Source organism: Ptychodera flava, chromosome 1 (genome assembly GCF_041260155.1).
Source record: "Ptychodera flava strain L36383 chromosome 1, AS_Pfla_20210202, whole genome shotgun sequence".
NCBI classification, from domain to species: Eukaryota; Metazoa; Hemichordata; class Enteropneusta; family Ptychoderidae; genus Ptychodera; species Ptychodera flava.
In genome coordinates this window covers 42,381,628-42,399,232 of record NC_091928.1, presented here as the reverse complement: position 1 = coordinate 42,399,232, position 17,605 = coordinate 42,381,628, and the positions used below count along the sequence as shown (strand labels likewise).

Here is a 17,605-nt window from a genome sequence, read left to right as displayed (position 1 = left end):
TTAAAGTACCTTTAAACAAGTTGGGACTGTGTTATCAACGATGACTTGAATTGTCTTATCATAGTCACCGGTTAAGTTTTTAAGCCACAATTTTAACACTGTTTACTTTTCTTAGCTTCGCTGTCAGCGATGCGGAGCTTAGCAAATAATTTGATTTTCCATCATCGTCCATCCGTTTGTACTGAATAGACGCCATCTTTAAAGGTCATAGTGTAAGGTAAATATTGCATGAAAAAGATAATTTTTGTTTTTTTTTATGTAAAATAAACATACAAACCTATCACACTATCTTTAATAACCACATTGGTATTTAAATAAAGTGAAAGTTGAGTGAGCTCATATTTTCAACAGCCTCTCGAAGAATAGTACTCCAAATATATTCATTTGTGAAAATTAAAATATGCTACTTTCTTGGTGTTACCAACACTTCTGTATTTCATGTGAACTTCTGTAGTTACTTTATCAAGCACCTTGTCAAAAAATATGTCAAATGCAAAGTGAGAGTGACACACTGGCTTTAATGTTATTTTTAAATCAAATCTGCCTTTATGTATTGCGTACTTTCAAAGTCTGTATTACCTTCCGACATTCACAAGTTTCCACAGCTTTGGTGGGTAATATTTTTCATATTTTGACTTGTTCTTTTCAACAGACTGCTAGTAAGCTCATTTTTTCATCTTTACTCCAAAAAATTGAAATGAAATGATGAACACTTGATCATTTGAAGATAGTAGTAACTTCAGTAACAAACAAAAATTCATTTTTTCTGATGGCCACACATCATCCAGTGTTGGTACAAATCAATGAAATGTGTTGTGTTGTATTATGTACTGAAGGTTTTCAACAAGAAAAGGGGAAGACTACAAAAATGTACATGGAATCTATTCAAGGTTTATTCTTGTGTTTATCATTTCCATGTAAACAATAAATATTGTCATTAAACCCCAGTTACAAAAGCTCTGACTGTTTTTAGAGACAGAATGGCATGTTAACCTATTTGAAAACCTAACATCACATCAAATACTAATTCATAAGTAGGGATGGAACCAAATTTATGCACTGTGCAATAAATTATAATTCTCTTCAAGAAATCAACACATAGCATACTTGTAATGCAAAAATATAGAACCATCCTAGCATGGAAACAATCAAAGTTAATATTGCAGCTACTATGCAGAAGGATTATTCAATCACTGTTAGAACAACAGGCAAGGGATCAAATTTGCAATAAAGTCATGTGTCATCTGGTGCTCAGAATTATGGGGTAATGTATGATTGAATGCACATTATCTCAAAAAGTAGAATTGGAACAGCTATTTTCCTAGTCACTTTTTTATCCTCTACCTTCCAGCTATAAAATATGTGATTTCTAGAACATGAGTGACAATATTCTTGGTATTGGTAGTCACCAACCTTAATAGCAGCATAAAACAAACAGCAATTTCTTTTACTCATTCTGAAAGTGTTCCAAAATGGCTTGTCTAATAATAGTACCAGTAATGTCATCTGGTACATTACCATGTTCATTCGGCCCTTCAAAATCATCAATTCCCTCAAGCCACCGGTCATTAAATGGATTGCGATGGAACTCACAAAGATTGTGCAGGATACAACATGCAGAAATTATAGTTGGTATGATATCTAAATTACAATCATTCCTCTTAAGCAGACATCGCCACCTACCCTTAGCCCTACCAAAAGCATTTTCAATCACAATTCTTGCACTGCTCAGTCTTTTACTATATTGATTTTGTTCTGGAGTCAGTCTACCATTATCAGAGAATGGTTTCATTAAATTTGGAAGCAGGGGGTTTGCTGGATCACCTAGCAAGACCAATGGTACATCAACACCAGATATATTTTCTGTGGTATTAGGGAAGAGATTATTTTGTTGCAATTTCCTGAAGATGCCTGAGTTTGAAAATACCCTTGCGTCATGAACACTGCCAGCCCAACCAACACATACATTTGTGAAACAGTAATTGTCATCTGATATAGCTTGAAGAATGATTGAGTAAAATCCTTTCCGATTGAAGTAGTCTGATGGGTTTAATTCTGGAGCAAGTATTGGAATGTGAGTTCCATCTATGGCACCGCCCACTTGTGGGAAACCCCATTTGACACGGAATCCATCTACTATACTCTGAGGAGAGAAAAAAAAGAAAATTTAATAGTTACTACTTGATATGCAAACTTACAGGAAGCTTGAAGTGTTTATATACATACATTCATAAAACACACACACACACACACACACACACACACACACACACACAATATATATATATATATATATATATATATATATATATATATATATATATACATACATACATATATGTGTGTGTGGGTGTGTGTATGTGGGTGGGTGTGGGTGGGGTGGCTGAGGAAAGGAGTAATATGAAATTAAAAATATACTCCTGATGGCTCAATAGAGTAATATTCTGCTTGTGAAGTACTGATATTTCTCTGGGTTTTACATTATTCTCATAAAAAATCTGATACTGGTCTAAGTTTAAGGCATTAGTATAGACTCAGGGCATTCAAAGAAGGCTTCTAAAAACTCCATCTGCCCAGTCCATATCATCACATCTCTTACCAATCATGCCTTTCATTTTTCAATGAATTCATGTGTTAATGTAATTATTTCTTGTTTTATTTGGTGGCTTAGCTTTTAAATGGTGCATATCAGATACGTCTAAAAAGTATGGCACTTTATTTAAGTATAGTATACTGATGCACAGATGGAAGTTTCAAGGAATGCTCAAAATACAAAAGAAATTTCATAATATTGTGAGTGAGTAAATGCATGTCTTTATGAATACATTCTGAAGCTTATGTGGATGTATTGTCCTAATACAACTAGTTTAAGGTAGTATGCACCTCGAAAGTGAAAGACTTAAACTTTTGCTCAAACTTTCCTCAGTGAAACTTTCAACCATTCTCTTACCAAAGCAAGAATAAAAATCAGGGGTCACCGTGCAAACTTTGGTACTAGAGAGACAAGTAACTTGCGATTTCCGATATTTGAAATCCAAAATGGCCGCCATCCCCGTGTTAACTCTATGGAAAAAATAAAATTTTCGATTTTCAAAAACTAAGACGGTGAAAACTTTTCTTTCACCGAGAGATTCAAAATGAGCCCCCACAAGTTGTAGGTCAGAAGAAAATTGATAAGATTTGAAAGCCCAAATTTCTGTCCCCGAGGTGCGTTCTACCTTAAGGGGAAACTAACCTGCATGTTACGCTGTGTAGGGAACTGTATCACTTCTTTTAATAGCACTTCACAGATGACTTGGCAAGTTTCTCTAAATATTTCACAGGCAGTTGACCTTGCAACACCAAAAAGATGACCAATGGTTCGGTCATTCGCAGTTTAGTAGCTCAGCCCCATAACGTTATAGCAATACGCCGATCTACAGAGACAGCCAAACGTAGTCTTGTGTGGACACGGTGTATTCTGTTCTGTAAGCGGTTGCACAGATACCTAAATGTAGCCTTCGTCATCCTATGGTTGGGGTATAAATTCAGAGTAAGTTTAAATATTGATTATTTAAGTCGTGAAGGGGTTAAGATAGTGGAAATGCCCGAATTCCGAATTCCTTCAGGATATTATTAACTTGTTAATCTATTTCCCCTGATTGCTGTTTTGGCATTTTAGCTAGTTTTGACATTCATTCATTCATTCATCAGTTATTCACTCGTTCGTTCATTCATTCATTGGTATAGTTACTTTTTTTCTAAAAAGTGTCATTTTAGCACATGTCTCATTGCTGTTTATTTTTTATGTAGACAAAAGATTCAAGTAAGCCATGCAACATTTAAAGCTATTTCAATGTTTAATATTTTTATCTGGTCAAAAAACCTAACACGTAGTCTTGAAAAACTTAAGGCAGATGAAAGTTTTAAGTTAAGTACGTTCCTTTTGAGCCTATTACAAATTGTTCATTTTGTGCTGGGATAAATTTTTATTCCCAATCACTATTTTCCATTGTTCATGACAATATTTTTCCATATCCTTACAAATATATACAAAAAATGCCTGAATAGATTTTGCTCATATATGATGCATTTTTCTAGTTTTTCTTAATTTTCTGCACTTCAGGAATGTTGAAAATATTAGCTTAGATTGGAAACTTCTAGCTGCAATATGCAGACAATGGATTTGCAAACTCACTGTCATACATATAGAATGTAGTGTTATCTTTTTAAAACTCAAACTTGGCATTTTTACCCTGGATACAGCCAGAATTCACTGCCAGTCATTTTTCTGCCATCATCCCATCACTATTGTAGTTATTGTTGTTGTTGTTGTTGTTATTATTATTATCATTATTATTATTATTATTATTATTATTATTATTATTGTACTTGGGCCTCAGCCCAAGTACATTTGTTTTCATTCCGTGGGAAAAAACTCTGTAAGGTATAACCATTTCTGGCTGAGACCAGGGAGGGCAAAATGTCTTGGCTTCATCTTTCTTGGCATAATAAATGGCGTAATGAGTTAACTGAATGGAAGTGCTGCTCTCAGCCAGTCTTGAATAAGTGAGATGTGAATATTAATGCTTCTCTATCTGAGTTTTTGCCACAAAATCTTCTGAATATAATCAAAATGTGTATCGAAATGCAACAATTATGCACCCTCCGTTTTCTAGGCGATGGCACGACCCTTGCTACACCCACTGGACGAGCCAAAGTGGGAGGGGTAATTTCAGTTTGGTCAAACAGGAGGGCTCGAGACCAGAATTAAACATTTAAACTTGAAACATGTTTAATCACTGACAAGATGTGGACTGGTGTTAATCAAAGTGAAAGTTTGAAAAGGAAAGGTTTTATATCCCGGACACAATGAAAAACATTACGACTGGAAACTGTACCCCCAGTTGAGAATAGTAATGCCCACAGCGATGGAGAACACTTATCCTTGAGCTGAGAAAACCAGACCATCATTTCGAAATAGAGCTGCAGATTCGAGAAGCTCGTTCAAAATAGCTAGGTACACCCTGTAAAGGGTGGTTTCGAGTCTTGAGGGCAATTTCGCCTCCTTCATTTAGAAATCGTACGTTTGTTTTTCAAGGAGAACACACCATTTGACACAAAATTTGCATGTAAAGGGTCGCCAGTAAGCACGTGGTCAAATCTGGCATAAGAAACAATATGAAATGTTGGGTAAAGTCAGTCCAAAATAAACTGATTTGAACTTTTGTGTTTTGTAATTTATACCACTGCAGTAACATTACCTTTTTTTGACAACATCACACAATGTAATACGTTTTGAAACTGAATACCCCGACGTAATCTGTGTCTCCTTTGCTAAAAATACGGTATGCCGATTACCATGTAAGGAGATGATGACGTCAAGACAGATTTGTAGTGCGTTTGGTCCTGGATGGTGCACGAAGTTTTGTCAAGGTAGCTTGTGTATTTATTTCCTAAATGGGAGAGATTAGGGTCGATCTAAACGAAGGCCGAAGAATGTTATGATACTCTAAGCGAGCTGAACTCTAACGCGAATGGTTGGATAATTTGGAGGATGTCTACATGTAGAATGATCTCGTCTCATTAAGATTATTTGGCAGTCAGTATTGAATTTCAACTGCGTCACAAGTTTGCGAAATGAGTATTCCGTCGAACGGTCAACGAACGATATTTTAGAAATCTGGAGACATGGCACATCGCATTTTTATTTTAGTATTTTATATTTTACAAAAGATTTAAGAAGCAATGATTTTGTCGAAAATTCTGAAAAAAATATAGGAAGATTTGATCGCGAACACATTTTCACTTGGGGTCAACTAGCCCTGCGTACGATGTTGTGTGTTCCGCTACAGCTAATCGCCCCGCTCACCACAGCCCTACAAAGACCCGTACGTAGGGTCGGTGACTTCAAATCCATTTTGAGACTTGACGTAAAAAGCCAAATTTATACTGCCGAAATTCAGCGTTCTTGGGCCCAAGTCGTATCCCAGCCTACCTCAGCTACTCGATCGCTTCCAAAAATGACAGTCTTTTATTCACTTCTCGTAAATAACCGTCGATGTCGGCAACTCTCTCGCTAGCCCTGCGTACTATGCTGTGTGTTAGCTGTAGCACATAGCATCGTACGCAGGGCTAGGGGTCAACATGGGGTCGCAGCCATGTTGCCTCAAAACTTTTTCTGTCTGCACTCAAAACTCAAAAATGTCGGATATGAACCTGAAAAATCGATGCAATTTTGTCAAACTTCGGCGAAATTTCAGCCTATAGACAAAATTTCATCTAGGTAAGGTAAATTTACTGAAATTTGATCGACAAATAATCCTGAGCTTGAACGCTTGGCCAGGTTTATGAGATTGTTTTCAAGCGACGGCGGCAGACCGTACCGGGCTCTGAACCTACCGCCGGTGTAGCTGTAATAACTGTTGCGTTGTTTTTAGTGCCCACGGACGAAGTCCTGGGGGAGTTATAGGTTTGGTCATGTCAGTCCGTCCGTCCGTCCGTTCACGCAGATATCTCAGACATGCCCTGGTCAATTTCTTTCAAACTTTGCACAAGAATAGTACCCAACCCCATACAGATGCACGTCGATTTGTTTCACAATGCAATCGAATTTGGCCGTGTCAGAGGACTTTTTAGTTTTCACCTCCATAGACTCCCATGTATAAGGCAGTTCTCCATAGACTCCCATGTATAAGGCCAAGAAAAATAAAAATTTAGTTTCTCATCGTATTCATATTGCCTAAAGGATGCAGTGACACAGTTTTTTGTCCCCACGGATAAAGTCCAGGGGGCTTATAGATTGGGTCATATCCGCACGTGAGTCCATCAGTGAGTCATGAGTCCATCGGTTCACACAGATATTGTACCTCATTAATTATGCACATATCTTATTTTGAGCGAGCCAATAGAGCTAGAGGTCAGACATTTTGACAAAATATCATGTGACCTTGGTGACCTTTGACCTCAAATATACATTATTGTCCATAACTCAGTAACCACAAGTGCTAAACCTTTCATATTTGGTATGATGGGACACCTTATGACGCCACATATTGTACCCCATTAATTATGCACATATCTAATTTTGAGCAAGCCAATAGAGCTAGAGGTCTGATTTTTGGTATATAGGGATAAGTTAATAATATAATTTGTTTGACAAAACGTCACGTGACCTCAATGACCTTTGACCTCAAATATACATATTTGTCCACAACTCAGTAACCACAAGTGCTACATCCTTCATATTTGGTATGATAAGACACCTTATGACACCATATATTGTACCTCATTAATTATGCACATATCTTATTTTGAGCGAGCCAATAGAGCTAGAGGTCTGATTTTCGGTATATAGGAATAACTTAGCAATACAATTATTATGACAAAATGTGACGTGACCTCAATGACCTTGGACCTCAAATATATATTTGTCCACAACTCAGTAACCACAAGTGCTACATCCTTCATATTTGGTATGATAAGACACCTTATGACACCACATATTGTACCTCATTAATTATGCGCATATCTAATTTTGAGCGAGCCAATAGAGCTAGAGGTCTGATTTTTGGTATATAGGAATAACTTAGCAATACAATTATTTTGACAAAATGTCACGTGACCTCAATGACCTTTGACCTCAAATATATATATATATATATATTTGTCCACAACTCAGTAACCACAGGTGCTACACCCTTCATTATTGGTATGATGGGACACCTTATGACACCACATATTGTACCTCATTAATTATGCGCATATCTAATTCTGAGCAAGCCAATAGAGCTGGATGTCCGATTTTTGGTATATAGGGATAACTATAGGGTAGAAATCTAAATATGCCCATCTAAATATTAGACATCTACCATCAAGAACAAAAGAAATTTGCTGTAATTTGAATATTTAAGGAGTTTAAGCAATTTCCACTATAAATAAAGAACCCCTGCCTCAAACTCCACAAAAGTTGCTCGACATATTTTGCCGTTGTCATGCCATTGCTTCGTTTAATAACCAGTTAATCAAATGCCTAATTGACAGGAGGAAATTCAAGACCATATTTGAATAGTAGTATATATTGTCCTCAAAATTACTCTATCACGGCCCAAGTACTCATTGCCTTCAGCAATACTGCCTTGTTATTATTATTATTATTATTATTATTGTTGTTGTTGTTGTTGTGTTGTTTCTCCTACCACCACAACAACCATTTCTTCCACTACTACTACTACTACTACTACTACTACTACTACTACTACTACTACTACTACTACTACTTCCACCAATACTACTACTGCCAATACTACCTAGGCTACTAACACCAATACTAATACTAATACACTGGAATTTATATGTTTCACTCTGATTTTATTATTATTATTTTCATTCATTTTAACTATGGTGTACTATATAAGTAGTAAAGCAATCAAATATAATATATATTATGAAGTACTAGATTGTGCAAATATGAATGTCATTTGACCTGCATTTTTTAAGAATATGAAAATTGAAGAGTTGTGTATTTGATTCTGATATCGTGTTGGGCGCAAAATTATTCATTACTCGAAAAAAAAATATTTGCAGCTGCTTCCAAAAAGAAAATAAATACAAACGACTGTATAAAAATATACAAACATGTAGACGGCACATACGTTTGAGCAGTCTTTGCCGGGACTCTTCTTGCTGAAAAACATGTAGAAGTGACACGCCCACACACAAGCAGACGACAAACCGTGCACGCGCGTGCACATACCGACTTCAATTATTTTTTCAAATGAATAAAACATCTGGTGTCAGGCTCACCTGAAGTTTTCCACCCACTCTGCATCGCCCCATGATCCCATCACGACCTCTTCCCACCACGTCCGACTTCGAACCCTGGTCCAAATTGTACGATTGACTCTGAACGTCAACGGAGCTCTGAGTAACAGCGTCATCATGAACACCGTACTGGTACTCGCACTTCGCGATAAATGAGTATGTCTACGTACAAATTGCCGATGCAACCGTCTACGCTGACGCCTACGCCAATTAATCATGTATTCAATACATTGCATGCGTAGATGTTCTCGATTAATAAACAATCTTCTCCCCGAGCGCATGCATCTTATTATAAACATAAACAAAACAAACAGAGCAATATCGTCAAACGCCATCTTGACCTATGATGCAACAGGTCAAAGGGCACACATCTAGGTCGACCTTGTGACGAATCCACACACACACGATTCATACAGATACACTCGCTAAAGTCGCTCTCCTTTCAACGTTTATTTTTTTTTATTTTGTGGGCACAAAAGTGTGCGCTTGTATCATATAAGGGACTGGTCAGTTTCTTCGGCCTGGGGGGGGGGGGGGGGCGGTGGATTATTTTTTGCTGACGTCAAAAAGTGGCTGACCCCCCCCTATTCCAAATTTTGAAAACAGGGTGACCCCCCCTATCCCAAATTTCGAAAACAGGGTGACCCCCCGCACGCCACAACTGTAAAACAAAAGGTGGACATTATATATATATATATATATATATAATATATATATATATATATATATATTATATTTTACATACATTTATATTTTAACAGTCATTCTGTGTTTTAATGAAATTGTTGACATGTCAGTTGTAAGATAGGAATTTCAAAGTGTCAATCTTGAAGTTTGAATACAGTCATTTTGAATGAGTTGTGAATGTATTTCACATTTTCTATGCTTAACCAGATGTCCTGAACAGAAATAGATGTCAATCATTAATATCAAAGAGAAAAAAGCAGTAAATCAAAAAATTGATGGGTGTTAAGACTTGCCAGCCATCCAATTAAATCTCCTGAGGAGCCATAGAGAGGCATTTTAGCTAATTCTGATGTGTGCAGTGTCTGAGATGTCCTTTTCTGTAACATTGAAACCATAAAAGCACAGCTAATAATGACAAAAACTGCCTTTTTAACTGTTATTTTGGTCATAAAAAAGCATCATTCTACAGAAAACCTGAGACACAAAGGAAAACAGTTACGTCAACGACAACGAAAGATATCTTGTCATTTTCTATCTCTAAAATAAGTCACTTTATGAAATATATATAATTGTGAAATATTTGTGCATGTTGCTTTCTCATACTGAATTCTCATACAGAGAACAGAAAAGTATCAGGAATTTGTCATGCTTTTCATATAAAATGCAGATTTCATAACGGTACACTTTCACTTAGCAAACATCAAGATATCTCTTGCATATATCTCTGATTTATTAAAGTATGACGCCCAAAGGGCGCGGAGAAAAATATGAAACATCCTGATACCTCTGATATATATTTCTTGTATATTAAAGTCATGCACAGGAAGGGCGTACTGAAAAATGTCTGACATATTAAAGTAATGTGCTCGAAGAGCACGCTGAAAAGTATTGAACATACAGATATCTCTGATATATGTATGCCTGATATGTTAAAGTTGGGGGTGCTGAAAATATGTCTGATTATTAAAGTTACGCGCCCAAAGGGCGCACCGAAAAATGCAAGTGAATGATGAAATTTGTGGCTGACACGATGCATTTTAGGCAATGATGAGCCTATGACGAAATTCAAAAACACACTGACCCCCCTATTGGGCATTTCAAAAACATGGTGACCCCCCCTATCATCAAAGTCAAAAACAGGGTGACCCCCCCCCCCATGAATCCACCGGCCCCCCAGGCCGAAGAAACTGACCAGTCCCTAAGAAAGTTCGAACCTTGCCCGGGCACAGCTGTTCTCTGGTATATGTATGAACGCGGACTAAATTTTAGCGTTTTCGAACGAAAGACCAAGCCCGGGCAAGAGTCGGCCATGGTCTCGCAAATGTGAACGAAGTTAATGTCTTTCATGGCAAGTGTGTTCGTGAAACAAGCGAAACTCATTGTTCTTTTTATCATTTTTTTGGAATTTCTGGCATCAAATTTTGTATAAACTAAAGCTTTACCTTTACAGCTGTAATCTCATGTTTTTTACTTGTAGAAATCCGCCATTTGGAATTATGGTTGACTATCTGAGACGTTTATGACTCACTCAGGAGGCAAAATCGTATTTAAAATACCGGGAATGTGACAATCAATGAGCTAATCATTGCGACCTATTCCTATGGTGTACATTGTTTATACTGTATCATACTAATCAATAGGCTGTAAACCACTTTGTTATTGATGGAGTTTATAGGACAACAAATGAAAACTCTGGGCTTGTTGCCAGCTTCTACATTCTTATGTGTGTCAAATAAGAGTAAGCTGTCTAATCAGCTGAATTAGGGTTTAAATGTCTCACAATATTTATAGCTACAGTGAGATAAGAGAGTAGAGGAAGTTTGTAGTCCTCTCTTATGCAAGACCGGTTAGGTTAGTGTTAGGGTTAGTGTTAGGGTTAGGGGTTAGGGTTAGGGGTTAGGGTTAGGGTTAGGTCACAGTCACAGTTTAAAGACGCAGGTAACCCTATCCCTAACCCTAACCCTAACCCTAACCCTAACCCTAACACTAACCCTAACCGAAGATCGCAGTTTAAAAAACTCGCATGTCGCATGTCGCATGTCGTGACCGGTCTTCCATACTCTCTAGCCCCAGAGAAGGCCAAAAATATTATCGTTCACCTAGGCAGGGGGGCGCACTTCATGGACGTCATTCATCCTAATTACGAAATACTTAGCAGTAAATACTACGCATATAACTTCTTGAAGCCCCGCTGTCAGTGATGTAGGTGTATCCGACACACTGATTGCTTACTGTCGTCCGTCTGTCCGTCATTCGACTGTCGACGGTATTCGACTGTCGACGGTTGACTTCTCAGAATCAGAATCCTCGTTCCTGATTTCTCCGAATTCAGTGTAAAAGTTTGTGGGATGATGTATTTAAGACTTGTATTTCAGGTTTGAGTCTGTGTGACTCCACTCTTACTCGGGGCGGCGTTACTTCTATTACAGGCCTATACGTATATAGACAACACACAACCCTCAACTTCAAAACGGATCCACTGAAATCTGTCGAGGAGATGATGATACGAACTTGTCGATTCAATTAACGGCCTCTATTGTATTTTTTCTACATATAACAATTGATATCTCTTGAACTTTAATTCTTATTGATAGAAGTATTTTATGCATCAGTATTAAAAAATCGCAGGTTGCAATTCTAGCTATGTAAATTCTGATGGTTTAATCTATCGTGACCGCACGGCCTCTATTATGCCAGCTCAACGTCAACTCTTACTACGTCAGCGAAAAATAGAATTGAAGTTTGCCGCTAATTATATAGGTCTTAACCCGATTTGAACTACTTTAGGATAATTAGATGTACTAATGTCGGTTTTAGCAGCAATTCTAAGCTCATCTGCTCTTCTCTTTAAGCAATGCACTTGTTTTTATGAGTAGTTTGTAATATTTTAACATTAAGCTATAGCTAGGACACCAACACTTTGAGAATTTTGAAAAATATATAGGTCCAATTCTCCCAAATTTGTTCCAACTGTGTTTGGGGTAAAGGTTGGGAGAATGAATACGGTACATGTACTGATATATGGTTAGGGCCCATTAAATCAAGCCTAACGCCAACCATTGGCCACCTCACGCCATGATGGTTAATCGGATGAATGACTGTGAAAAGCGGTAACATTCGTGTACTCTACATTGGTATTTGGGTCAGACGATCGACACTGTAGTATGCGTAGTATTAGTATATCGCTGGATATTGTGGGAGGTCTGTATAGTTTGACGAAAGACACCGATGACAAAGCTGAACTTTATGTTTTCCTGCGTCCATTTCATGTGTTTAATTTTACAAACCTCTGTTTTCTTGTATCTTTTTTTAAATGTTTTCCGACAGATTGAAAATTTACGGTCGGAGGGGCTTCCGGTGACGTCCTTCTTTCTTGCGAAGGAACGCTTCACTGGTTTTCGGAGTACTGCTATTATGTTTTTGCGTGCTTTAAAGCAAACGCCTAGTTTAACCGTTCTATTTTCTCGTATTATAATCAGTAGGGTCAAGGGGTCGTTTGAGTAAAAAAAGACCCAAGCAGGCACTCTACTGCCATATACTCAACGAAGTGATGAACTTTCACTCCATCTGCTAGATCTCTGCTGTGGATATATCACATCAACCAGATTTGACAGTTCCAGCCATTTGATGCCACTTGCGTTTACTATTTTACGACTCTAACGTGAAGCCCACACCCAAATGATACTTTCAAAGCTAATTCTGCCTCAGTACAGTAACCAAAGTCAAGAAAATCGATAACTACTATTATATGTAGTGGACATTGGGCACCAAGAGCAGGCAGACATAATTTTGCGGAGGGGGCTGTGTATACAATGTAGACACTGTCAGTCGCTTTGCAATAAGAGAAGTATCTAAAGAATATTTGCGGAAGTGGCATAAATGAAACTTAATTGTGATAGAAATTCTCAATTTTATCATCTTATATACCTCTAGTTGGCATAATTTGTGCTTTTGAGATAATAGTCCCGTGCTTGATTAATGTTCGGCTCTGCACTTGCTCTGTTCGTTTAAATTGGCAGCCTCCTGGCGTTGTTAAAGGTTTAAGTCTACGTAATTTTCCGTTCCATTTAAGGTAATGGCCATCCTAGGTATATGCCTCCTTTCACTTTGTCAGACCAATAGGAGTCGGGATTGGTGTCACGTCACAATTCAGACGATACCCCGCATTGTACCTGTGATGAAAAGCTAGATCTCGAACAAGTCGTGGTCAGACACTACGCGCTTGTTCGACCATTGTGCAACAAGTTTCCAATCGATGTCCATAGTGATTCAGAGACAGAACGTAGTTTTTATCCGAATCGAGCCTCAACTATCGAAGAGGAAGACATTGCAAACGCATACATGGTGGTGAGAAATCGATAATTCCAAATAGGTAGGACATGTTTAAATTTTGACATCATTCATGAGAACTCTGCAAAAATTCCTTATACGTGTATCCTGCGTGATTTCGTGAAAGATGCACCTCATAGATAGTCACTGAGCCTGCTGAGTTCCATAAAAGGATGAGCTACTCGTCGAGTCTGCTCACGAAAACTAAGTCGTTCGGGAAATCTATGATTCTCAAGCGTCGATAGAGTGGCGGGAAAATCGCTGGTGCATGCAAAGTTCATTTTTGAAACTCAGGGAAACACCAGCCACAGTTGTTGCCAGCTTTTGTAGTTTTGGTGGGAGGGAAGTTGAGTTGTTGATTAGAAACTAGCATCTAACCCCAAACAGAAGTATTTCACTCTTGTCCAATTGACACGAAAAATGCACGTCATTTCATCACGGACGATAATTTTAGACAGGGAACAAATGATCTCGGCGCGAGGGCCTTGTCAGTAACTTGTGACCCACATTTGCATGGAACACTGCTTTGAAGTAGGGTGACTCTACAAAGCACTTCGTAGGGACGGACTGTTTTATATCCTCAAGGAAATCCGAAAAAAAATTTGAAAAAAATTCCAAAAGTCTTAAGCTGCCTTGAAGACTAAATTTCAGTCAAGGATGACAGAAAATGAAAAAATTGCGAGCAACATGAAGTATAGATAACACACGGACTGTTACTATCTATCATTACTAACATTGTTGGCGCGCTCTTAGGGTACTCCATTTTCATAATGTCTAAGATTTTCGGCATATCCTTCGGGCACACAATTTTCATAACACCTTAACCATATTTTCAGAACATCCAATTTTTTTCATTAATGCTCTGCAATGATTAATAACTTCTTTCACTTCTTTGCCAGTTTTGCGTGTACATAGTTTTTTTAATTTAACAAAATTAGGGAGTGTTATTTATTTTTATGTTTCTATTCTTCAACACGTTTTCGTCTTAACTTCAAAAACGATCGTTCAATTTAGCTTGCGTACATAGGATGTACCGGATATCGTGTGTCCTTTGATCGATGTTCTTGACAATTTAATAGTCGCACCGGTGGAGTACTAACTACGCATGCGCAGGTTCATAAACCAGCAGGCAACGGAAGTCTACCCAACTAAATTTTATGGGCGTGACCATTTTTTTAGCGATTGCAAAGAAACAAATATAAAACGTTCAACTTCTTATACCCTAACACACCATTTATAAAAGTATCACTGCCATTAGCTAGTAATATTATTCTCCATCTCATCATTGATACAAAACATCGTTATCATGACTCTTTAAAAAGATAGAAAAGAGAGTAACTGTCCTGCCTATGAACGAGGATAACATGCTGATTCCTGCCTGGAAATCAATACTAGAGCGCCCTCTGTGTCATAAATTGTCAGTTTTTAGTCGGGACGCTGGTTTTCAGCTTGCAACTGGAAGTTGGGCAGTACAGTTGCTATTGCAACGATAAAGATGGCACAATACGTCCATCATTAAACACATATTGAGTTGTTACTTTTTTAAAAATTGCCAACAATGTCAAACTTCATGGCAAATAAAACAGAAAATCTACACCTGCCTAATAACAAGTGTGAACTGTTTTCATCAGAAAGTACATGTAAACCGGATGTTTGAATTTATTGTTTACGCAATGCGTAGTGGTCCTACTAATTTTTATAGCAAGTAACAATTGGTTCTCTTTTATTCTCTCTTATCACTAATCGTGAATCGATACTATTATTGACCAAAAACGTCGACAGTGCATCGTCAGACTAAAATAACATTTCTAATCTAACCTCTGGCGCGACTCTAAGGGCTTAGACCTGTATAATATTATATAAAAGGCTTATTTGTCGTATTTACATAATCATAAAATGATTCACCCAGCCCCAATATTGACTGTTTCCGGACCTTATCTCTTGAATTTTTTACAACTTTAAGCAGAACATTTGCAATGTTATTTGACAAGGGTTAGACAAGGGCGCAGGACTTTGCTTTCAAATATACCTACTTTAATGTTGTGTGCGCCTAGAAAGACAAAGACTTAAACTTTTGCTCAAACTTTCCTCGATGAACATTTCAACATGCCAACAGCTTTAAAATGAGCACAAACAAGAGGTAGATTAGAAATGAATAATTGTAAAGGTTTGAGAGTCCGAATATCTGTCTCCGAGGCACAATCTACCCTAATATCTTTAACTATGCCTGATTTATTTTGTCTTTCAAAGCATGTTAAAGGATACTCCTGTTAACATTTAAATACAACTACATTCCAAAATGAAGCGTCATATCCTTAATTTGAACCAATGTATCACATAAACTTTGAAACATTAGAAGGATATACATATGCACAAGCTGCATTTTAATTGTTTTGCATGAAGAGAAAATGCTGCAAAGGTTTCCTTATCAAAGCTGTTGCGTCAAATATAAAGTACTTTTCAAATTGAGAGTTGGCAAGGTCACTGTCATATTCCCGACGATTGGCAACTCATCGCTGGCAGTGATGGCATGTGTCTTTACTTCTGCGTAAATATCGTGTGATGTCATTTTAAAATAACATTTTCGCTAGCGCAGATATCTGTGTATTAACCGTGCCACACATTGCGAAAAATTGAATAATATCATCCGCAACGGAGAGGAAATAACTCACAGTTACAATGATCTCTTAAAGGTATACAGTCACCTGTAATCTAAATATGCCCATATGTAGTCAAAGGGGCGTTCCTTGTATTCAAAATGCCCATGTGAGGGCCTGTTTTTAAAAGTGGCCACCCGCTTAAAATCTGTGATTGGTTTATATTTTCTCTTTCCATAGTAACTGTGGCAAAATTGGAACAGGTGACAATATACCTTTAAAGTATTCTGTGTCACGTTGTGGTCATCAGTGAGATGGTTTAAATTACTACTGTTATTTCACGTTGTATTCATAATATTTTTTCGTCCTTACATATTTTTCAGAGCTGAAGACGGTGATCAAACACAACCGGTGTCGTCGAAGATTTATGACACTAACGAAAATAGCAGCATATAAGTTATAAATAATTACCTCTTTCACATCGCGCGAGTCTTCGACAGGCGCATTAATTTCAATTCTTTCCAACATTTCAATTCCAAACAATTGCAGCAATATGTCTGAATTTCATGAGCACAAGGCACTACCAGTCTCAGAAGTACGGCCTGAGATGGAAGCGAAGAAAGGCAGCATAACATCGGGGAAGATCAAGTACGATCCAGACGTCTCCGCCATTGTGGAACAATTGCGCAAGCAAGGGTTCCTTGATGCAGAAAAGATAACCTTCATTGTGCATGGTTTCAACAGTGACTCGGAGGCTATCTGGATGAAAGACATGCAAAACCTAATGGTGGAAGAGGACCCTACTCAGACGGTCATACGCTGTGATTGGAAACAGGGAGCAGCTTGGCACATCAGTATCTTACAAAGTCAGCTAACTTCGCTCGAAATGAGAATTTCTGACGTCGAATCACAACCCAGTTTACGTCTGTACGGTACGAACATGATTCGTTTGAAGCGGAAAATGAGAGGTCCGATCAGAAGCTCGCTTTATCTCCGTACAGGGAAGAGACGAAGCTTTGCAAACGTACGGCAGAATCCATTCATCCCGTTCTATTCACTGATCAAAACAAAAAGAAATTTCTTGAAGAAATCGGGAGAAATATTCAAGGGAACGAGTGTTCATCGACTGGTTGTTCATGTACCACACTGCGGGCCGCCACTACTCAAACAGTTGGTAAATGGTTAGGTGA

General features: G+C 37.8%; 1 protein-coding gene across 1 annotated transcript; it reads right to left on the bottom strand.

Moving 5' to 3' along the window:
- Positions 1–1,447: 1,447 nt before the first annotated feature.
- Positions 1,448–8,918, bottom strand: LOC139144980 (uncharacterized). The gene is made up of 3 exons (XM_070715863.1): positions 8,785–8,918; positions 3,236–3,332; positions 1,448–2,143 (listed from the first exon to the last, which is right to left on the bottom strand). Exons 1-3 carry the CDS (start codon positions 8,916–8,918, stop codon positions 1,448–1,450), a joined length of 927 nt encoding a protein of 308 aa, XP_070571964.1.
- Between the last annotated feature and the right edge of the window lie 8,687 nt (positions 8,919–17,605).